Source organism: Polypterus senegalus, chromosome 3 (genome assembly GCF_016835505.1).
Source record: "Polypterus senegalus isolate Bchr_013 chromosome 3, ASM1683550v1, whole genome shotgun sequence".
Classification (NCBI taxonomy): Eukaryota; Metazoa; Chordata; class Cladistia; order Polypteriformes; family Polypteridae; genus Polypterus; species Polypterus senegalus.
This window is the reverse complement of record NC_053156.1, coordinates 16,442,860-16,451,992: the sequence shown is the minus strand read 5'-3', so window position 1 is coordinate 16,451,992 and position 9,133 is coordinate 16,442,860. Positions and strand designations below refer to the sequence as shown.

General features: G+C 41.7%; 1 protein-coding gene across 1 annotated transcript in view; it reads right to left on the bottom strand.

Annotated features, from left to right (window-relative positions):
- Positions 1–318: 318 nt before the first annotated feature.
- smug1 (single-strand-selective monofunctional uracil-DNA glycosylase 1) overlaps positions 319–9,133 on the bottom strand; it is a 37,175-nt gene continuing 28,360 nt past the window's right edge. Inside the window, exons 2-3 of the mRNA XM_039746702.1 lie at positions 8,106–8,433; positions 319–1,589 (exon numbers count right to left, since the gene is read on the bottom strand). Coding sequence (XP_039602636.1) covers positions 1,065–1,589; positions 8,106–8,429 — 849 coding nt within the window. The 5' untranslated portion in view covers positions 8,430–8,433 and the 3' untranslated portion in view covers positions 319–1,064. The remainder of the gene's footprint in view (positions 1,590–8,105; positions 8,434–9,133) is intronic.

The window sequence follows — 9,133 nt, the reverse complement described above, 5'->3', positions numbered from 1 at the left end:
TCAGGGCCACCTGACATCGCCACACACGGAGATCAGCCTCTCACGCAAAACTTGCATGGATCTCCGCGGATCACGTATCTCTCCCGGTCTCTTTCAGCGAGTTCCTGCACTCCCATAATTTGTATGGATAGAAATTAAGGTCATCATGCAAAATCAAAGATGTGTTGGAAATGCCAAAGGCAGAAGTACGCTGAACCTCTAGCAGACTGCAAAATGGATGCCCTTACAGCTTGGATGTTTTCAGGCGTTTGTTCATACAGTCCGAGGACGGCCTGGAGATTTTCTGTTCAATGTTGTACCCGTCTGTCTAAATTCAGAATTGTTTTCCAATTTGGGACAGAATGCTGAAGTGCGTTCAGATGGCGCGTTGCGTAGTGATGATGGATTCGTTGTTTCTGAAGAACACTTTGACAAAGAAAGCAACGGTGTGCACCGGACCAAGGCATGTGGCTGACTGAAAACTACAAGGGATCGTCTATCAAAGGGCCCCTAGTCCACTTGGCTGCCTCTACCTCACACAATAGCCTTGAAAAATCTAATACTTCATTTTGGCTCACCCAGTATATGGAAAAGAGGCCTTGGTAAACTTAGACTTTATTATACAAGATCTGACTAATGGAGACCTTTTCTGTTTTGTGTTGCCCCTTACTAGATGCCATTCATAACCTCAAGGTACCTTTCAAATGCCCAGTAATGTTATATGCTTACAGCTTCAATGTTCCTCATCATATATCAGTAAAATTGCACAAAGAGTCCCAATTGGATGTTACTGAACACGTGTGAGAAAAAAGACAGTAAAAAATTTGCATGGGTAGCAGCAGTGTGAAGGGGCAAGCATTTGAAGACACGTGTACTAACCTGACCAGCTAGACGCTGTACTGAGGAAAATTGGACTAAATAGCTTATCTGTTTTATCGACCTCAAGCAGTTCATAGAGGAAGATAATTTAGAGACATTTTTCCGAACATCTTCATTGTTTAGTCAGGATTGTTCTCTGTTCCATTTCAGTCCATCTGCTTAAACACATTTGAAAAAAAACAAAACAATGAAGTCAATTCATGTCTCTAGGTTAACAAAGGCAAGATTTCGAGCTCCTCAAGTCTGTTCCTAGTAATTTCCTCCCAGCCCTTATTCGCTTGTGGATTTCGAGGAGATGGATGCATGATTCCAACCACACGAGTCTCCATCCCGGCGGTGCACAGAGCCTTGCGGGCCCGCGTTTCGGCCAACTTGCCGATACCTATGACGGTGGAGACCCCCAGTGCTTGCACCACCTGGCAGAGAGCTTCGTCACACATCTGCAGGAGCTTCTCTCGCTGTGCTGCCGGCAGGTCAGAGGGAGTCAGGTTCTTGCCCGATTCGTTCATGAAGACAAGAGGGCAAAGATTGTGCACAAAGCAGTTGCGAAAAAACACTGCTGGTGTGACACACAGTTTCTGGAAAAATCCCCAAAATCTTGCACCGCTCACCTCACTTCTTTGACAATTTAGCCCTTGGATCGGTCGCTTTGGGTGTTCCACTTCAGGACGAGTCACCTCTCCGGTGATTTGCAGCCAGTCTCGCACAAACTGCACCTCTCCAAAGGGCACCTGTTAAAGAAGTCAATAAATAAATAAACAGGAGAAGAAGTTAAGAAAAATTCCCATTTCCATCTCTCTCTAATATAGAGTACTAGCAGAATACCCGCGATTCGCAGCGGAGAAGTAGTGTTTTAAAGAAGGTACGAAAAAGAAAAGGAAAAATTTTAAAAATAACGTAACATGATTGTTAATGTAATTGTTTTGTCATTGATATGAGTGTTGTTCTCATATCTATCTATCTATCTATATATCTATCTATCTATATATTTATATATATATATAGCAAAATACCCGCGCTTGGCAGCGGAGAAGTAGTGTGTTAAAGAAGGAAAGAGAAAGAAAAGGAAACATTTTGAAAATAACGTAACATGATTGTCAATGTAATTGTTTTGTCACTGTTATGAGTGTCGCTGTGATATATATATCCATCCATCCATCCATTTTCTAACCCGCTGAATCCGAACACAGGGTCACGGGGGTCTGCTGGAGCCAATCCCAGCCAACACAGGGCACAAGGCAGGAACCAATCCTGGGCAGGGTGCCAACCCACCACAGGACACACACAAACACACCCACACACCAAGCACACACTAGGGCCAATGTAGAATCACCAATCCACCTAACCGGCATGTCGTTGGACTGTGGGAGGAAACCGGAGCGCCCGGAGGAAACCCACGCAGACACGGGGAGAACATGCAAACTCCACGCAGGGAGGACCCGGAAGCGAACCGGGTCTCTAACTGCGAGGCAGCAGCGCTACCACTGCGCCACCGTGCGCCCGTGATATATATATATATATATATATATATATATATATATATATAGCAAAATACCAGCTTGCAGCGATGGCATGTGTTAAAGAAGTTATGAAAAGAAAAGGAAACATTTTAAAAATAATGTAACATGATTGTCAAAGTAATTGTTTTGTGTATTTGGTGGCAGCGTCACAAAGTTGTTTTCGTAGCTGCATCAGAAAATGTACCACGACGTCTGACACGCCTCCTTTTACTGTTTTCTCACAGCTTGTATTGCTGCTGTCATATATATACACACACACACACACACACACACACACACACACACACACACATACATACATACATACATACATACACACACACACACATATATATATAATATACATATATATATACATACATATCTTCATATCTACATATCAATATACATATCTACACACACAAATTATATATATGTGTGTATGTGTATGTATGTATGTATGTATGTGTGTGTGTGTGTGTGTGTGTGTGTGTGTGTGTATATATATATATAATCTAGATAGGTGTGTGTGTGTATATATATATATATATATATATATATATATATATATATATATATATATATATATATATATATATATACATACATATATATACACATACATATACTTGTGTGTATGTTTGTATGTGTCTATATGTGTGTGTATAGCTTTGGTCACTGAGTGCAAGGGAAAAATAATGAAATATAGTCTATAAGTTATTAAACAGTAAAACATTAACGTTTTAAGAAGTACAGGTACATTGAGCACTACTGGAGTGGTTTGGGTAAACTACATTTTAAAGACTGTGTAACACAACAGGTAAGTAATTTTACTAACAGCAGCTAAAATGTATATGGATCATCTCTCGGTAGTAGATCCCTTTTGAAAGGCGCTACACGACGGCTGTGGTATAGAAATTACATTTTCTATGTGAGCGTTCAAATTTGTGCCTCTGGTAATGTGCCTTACCGGCAATTAAAGAAAATTATTTTTGTGTCCTCTGCGTGTTAAGAGAGAAAGGCTTTGGTTTGGGATAAAAGGAAAAAGGTGTAAAGAAAGGAAAGTTGCCTTTTTCTTTTATATAGTATAGAGAGATGTGTTCGCTGGCGTTATGATCGCCTTTTGGCGACAGTCGCGTGGGTCTTGTGTAGACTGGTGAGACGTCCCGCCATTAATCGGCTGTGATGGCACTGTGAGTCCTCCACTCGTATGCGTGTGTTCATAATCCGAGCTGAGGACCTGATAATCGATATCGTGCAAAAGAAAGTGTGAATCGCCTTAATATTATTTTGCCGTGGTGTAGAAAAGGGTCCGTGTTTGCACTTGTCTGGGCTATAGCTCATGGGGCGGATGAAAAAAATTAAAAGTGCTCACTTTGACTTAAGGCAGAAGCGCAGTCAGCGTCTCAAAGGCCGGCACAGCTATGCAGCGCTGGCTGCTCGACTTTGCTGGGCAGGAGACCCCTTTTACACACGTTCATGATATCAAAAGTCTCAGCGCTCTTTGGAGGTAATTCATATATTATATATATAGCAAAATACCCGCCTGCGCAGCGGAGAAGTAGTGTGTTAAAGAAGTAATGAAAAGAAAAGGAAACATTTTAATAATAACGTAACATGATTGACATTGTCATGAGTGTTGCTGTCATATATATTCCTGCCTAAATAAGTCACCCTCGCGCTCTTACTTTTTACCGTTCATTTAATCATGGCTAGTGGCGGAAAAATTATAAAATGGAAGGAGGATGGCTTTACCAAAACAATTATTGATGGCGAATCGATTATTCATAAAGCTTGAATTGGTGATCTGTTTTTCTGTGTTAACCTCATATTTTTCATACTTCTTCTCAAACTAAGGTGGTGCGAGGGTAAAATGAATCGGGATGCACTGATCAATGTAATCCGTGTACCAGGAAATCATGCATTGACAAAAGCTCCCCTTTGCTTGTAATGCAAAGTGTGATTAAATGCATTATTTTTAACGTTATGGAGCACATGCATCGAAGCTTCTCAGCTGTGCTTGTGCTAAGAAAAGGAAAGATTTTAAAAATAGCGTAACACGCTTGTCAATGTGACCTTTTGTAAGTAGTGCCTGGAGGATTCAGTGTGTTGAAACTCTAGAGACAGCGTGTGTATTAACTTGAGGTAAATGGGAGGGAGATGATGACGTGACTCCCCACCCTTAACTGTCAATCCCCACAAACACAGTCTCTGAATTTGCATAAGCACACCCCTTCACCTACAATTTTAACTTAGTTACAAAGTGATCAAAACTCTCGTTTATATCCTCGTCCTCTCATTAAACTTGTATCCCGCATTACCTGTGGGCATGTGAAACGCCAGCGTAGCCTGTCTATGAACTTAATTTAAAGTTTAGGTTTACACCTTGCTTTCTTTCCGAGGTAGCAGCACTCATGAATATGGTAGTATATGCCACTCGCTCGCTTCTTATTGTTTCGCTGCCTTCTCAATTATATAATGCATGTTTTCTTAAGCGCTTTTTGTAGGTCTTCCTGGTTTTCTATGTACTGCGTTGACAGTCAGTTCACGTGATTACGTGGGAGGCGTGATGATGTCACACGAAACTCCGCCCCCTACGTCTTTGCAGCTCTACTCCATTACAGTTAATGGAGAAAAATACCTTCCAGTTATGACCATTAGGCGTAGAATTTCGAAATGAAACCTGTCCAACTTTTGTAAGTAAGCTGTAAGGAATGAGCCTGCCAAATTTCAGCCTTCTACCTACACGGGAAGTTGGAGAATTAGTGATGAGTCAGTGAGTGAGTGAGTGAGTGAATGAGTGAGTGAATGAGTGAGTGAGTGAGTGAGGGCTTTGCCTTTTATTAGTATAGATATCATATCATATATATATATATATATATATATATATATATATATATATATATATATATATATATATATATATATACACTGTATATTGTGGTATATGGCCGGCTTGTCATCCCGGCCAATACCCCCAGGCCACCAGATGGAGCCCTTCCTGCAGTATGGAGGTGCCCCGAAGACCAGCAGGGAGTCATGGACTATGTAGTTTTTATACAAGACCCTGCTGGATACCACAGGGACCGCAAGAGGGAGCTGCAGGGAGGACCAAAGACTTATTTGTGCCCTATAACCCGGAAGTGCGACGTGCTTCCGGGGTGAGAAGAAGGACTCGTACCTGGCCCGGAAGTGATAGAGAATCACGTGGACTGGGGATTGGGAACACTTCCGGGTCAGGAAGGATAAAAGGACTATGGGAGCTCCCAGACGGTGAGCTGAGCTGGGTGGAAGGGTGGCAACGCGTCTGGGAGTGGAGGATTGTTTATTATTGTTATTTGTGATTATTTAATGAGTATAGTGGAGGAAAGGGTGCTTTGTACACTGTGGCGAATTAGCAGATAGCATCGTTGGATTTTAATTTTGTAATAATTCTGTGCATCCAGGTGGTTGTTATACCGAAGTTTGGGCTGAGTAGTGTTTATTCTATTAAGTGTAGTTTTCGTTGGGTCATTACTCAGCTGTTGATAAGTGTTAGTGTCAGAAAGCATTCCATTGCTGTGGTATATTGTTCTTTGTCTAAGACGACAGTTGCGCCTCCTTTGTCGGCTGGTGTGATGATGATGCTGTTGTCATTCTATAGCAATCGTAGAGTTTTTAGTTGACTTGTCAAAATATCTTTGGTCGGTTGTCCTGTGCGTAGCTGGCTGGCGATGTTGCACCTTATTTCTTGTGCATTTTCTGTTGGTACTTTTTCGGTTAATAGGATGTGTTCCAAGACACCTAGGAAGTTCATGTTAGATGCGTCTTTGTAGTTGAATATATAAAAAAATCCAATATATTTTTGGCTGGATGTCTCTCTGCTTTTCACGAGAGAACTACTAAACTGATTTAGATCGGCTTTTTTTCTATAATTTGCTTGAACATTCTGGTTGATTTTGCCTAAACCCCATTGAGAACTTGTGGGCCCTTCTTAAACAGGAGATTTACAGGGAAGGAAAACAATACATCTCTCTGAACTGTCTGGGAGGCTGTAGTCACTGCTCCACAAAAAGTTGATAGTCAAGATCAAGAAACTGTCAGACTCCATGAATGGAAGGCTTATGATTGTTACTGAAAAGAAGGTGGCTATATTGGTCAGGTTTTTTTTTTTTTAAATGTTTATTTGTAAATTTTGAGTTGTTTATTATTCTCACTGTAACAGATGAAAACAAACAAGTGAGATGGGAAATTTTTCATTTTTCCTTTAGTTGCATAATAATTCTGCACACAAGTAGTTGCCTAATAATTGTGCACACATATGTATTCCCCTGATGATGTTCACACTCACATTTCTTTTGCAAAACATTCAGGTTTCATGTTTATTAATATTTTGAATTGACTGGTAGCACTGTATTTGTATGTGAAGGAAATAAACTCTTATTAATTTTTGAAGGCAAAGTGAAAGTGAAAAGAAATAATAAACGCACAGAGGTGAACGTTCGTTTTATTCATTTACTGGCATTTCTTTTTCCTCAATGTGTTCTCCCTCCAAATGCATATAATTACAAGCTTCTTGCAAAGGTGGTGTTCTAAGCACAACTTAATTGAATAAAACCCTCCGTTGCTAGCTGCATTATTCATTTTCAAGGAAGAAAAAAATAATGTTCAGCCTTGGCTTCCGTGATCGGTAGCCATAACCTCTCACAAAACAAACTCGCGCTTTGAACTCCCCTCCAAATGTCACATTAATAGTTCACCTCGAGCCATCGACAGATCTGCCAATTAGACACCAGATGAATGCAACGCTGGGGACAAATTAAAGCCCCATTTATTGACTCATTTGTTTAGCTGATCTTTTGACCTCTGACCTCACTTGATGGTCAGGGAGGTGGGTGCTGGCGGGCAGCTCAGAAGGACAGAACCAGCTTTGGGCAAAAGACGACTCCTCAGTAGGAGATTCACTCAAAACAGACCCCGAATATTCTGTAGTAACTCTCGCTAGGACAAAACAATCTGAATGAAATAACGTGCAATGTGCTTAGTATATGGAGCTTCCAACAGGCCATCAGAGTGATGAGGTAGGCGCTAGACAGCCGCTGTGACCTTTAACCTCCGTTTGCAACTTCTGGGTAACCAACTGCCCGTACCCCTTTACTCAGTCACCTCATCAGTATGAAGGTGTACAGTACACCTGAGGCCAACTTATCAGGTCACCAATTCATTTAAGTGATGTCAGAATCAACGGGGTGATCGTGAGTTAACGGAAGGTGACTTCCAGCAGGATGGAGCAACATGTCACACATGGGCAAGGAGCATGGCAGAAACTGAGTCCTTCTTCGGCAACAGAGGCTTTGGCCACCACAGTCGCCAGATCTGACACCACTAGAGTTCTTCATTTGGGGTCTGCTCAAAGGAGAAGTCTTATCGGAGCAAACCTCGCACTGTGGAAGATCTGAAGGAAAACATCCAATGTGAAACTGCTGCTATTCCCCCAACCGAGACGCTTGCAAGCATGTTCAGGAACGTGGAGCACCGTGTCAAAATATGTCTGGCAGGAAACGGAAACCACTTCTAGCCTTGCATGTAATGCAATCGATTACACTTAAGGTAGAAGGCGGATTTTTTGGGTTCAGACTGCTTAATCCTAACGAGAATTACTACAGAATATTTGGGGCCTCTCTAGAGTGAATCTCCCTGTAGAAAGAGATAACAGAACTCATTATGAGGTAAAGAAAAAGAACAGGGAATGTTTCCAATGCCACTCACCCCGGTTTGTGCCATTCCAAAAGGTCCAGGATTCATCCCCAGGAAAAGCACAGTCTTGTGCGCCTGGCAATACTTGTTAACGTAGCACAGGTGGAGGTCCCAGGCGTATACCAACGGGTTATAAATGTACTTCACTGGGTCACAAAACGTCATTTCCTGCAGCCGCCTATTTAGGCCCAACTCCGCTTGAAGGAAGCGGGCAGCTGGACTTTTGCCTTGCAGAAGTGCATCAGCTTCAGGGGGCAGTTGCAAGTTCGTTCTGGTTAAGCCATCGGTGGGCCACAGCTCTGCTTCCTCAGCAGCCTCCATTGCCCTATTCAACATTTATCTGCAAAGAGACAAGAGAGAGAGAGAGAGAGAGAAAGGTTAGAAGCAGGTACTGATACAGCGCATTGTCGCATCCACCACATGACAAACCAACTCAGGATCCCACATTAGGACCTGAGTGCAGCCAAGCAACAGGTGACACCTCAGCACCACACTAGTTCAGATGGAATGGAACCAGTGTCAGGTTTTATTATGGTGGCTGGAGTGCCAATTCTGTCACCAACCCCCAGGTTTTTCCCTTTAAGTTGAAGGGACAGCAAAGTCAAAAAATAAAAGTACATTGCAGACGCCACATCCCGTGCAGGACAGATATCATGAGCCACTCTTCAGCGTGCATTTCACGTCGTTCATAATCAAAAAAGGTTTGGCTAAACAATGGGCGTAAAGAAGGTGACAATTTATTTATTTAATGGATGTTTAATTGAATTTATTTAAAGCATATAATCAGGTCAAACTTAACAAAACTAAATACAAATTAACCTCCACCAGTTACAAATAGAGGAAGGCCAACAGCCAGAGTAAAACGTTTGAGAGTAGTAAAGAGAGAAAGGAGTCGTTCTCCCCAATATAAACGCTTAATCTAAAATGTTATTGATTAGATCCTACCAGGATTTTAAAAAGTTTGGAACAGATCCTATAAGTGAAAATTTGATGTTTTCCAATTTCAAATAGCATATTTCTAAATAAGCAGGATTCAGAGA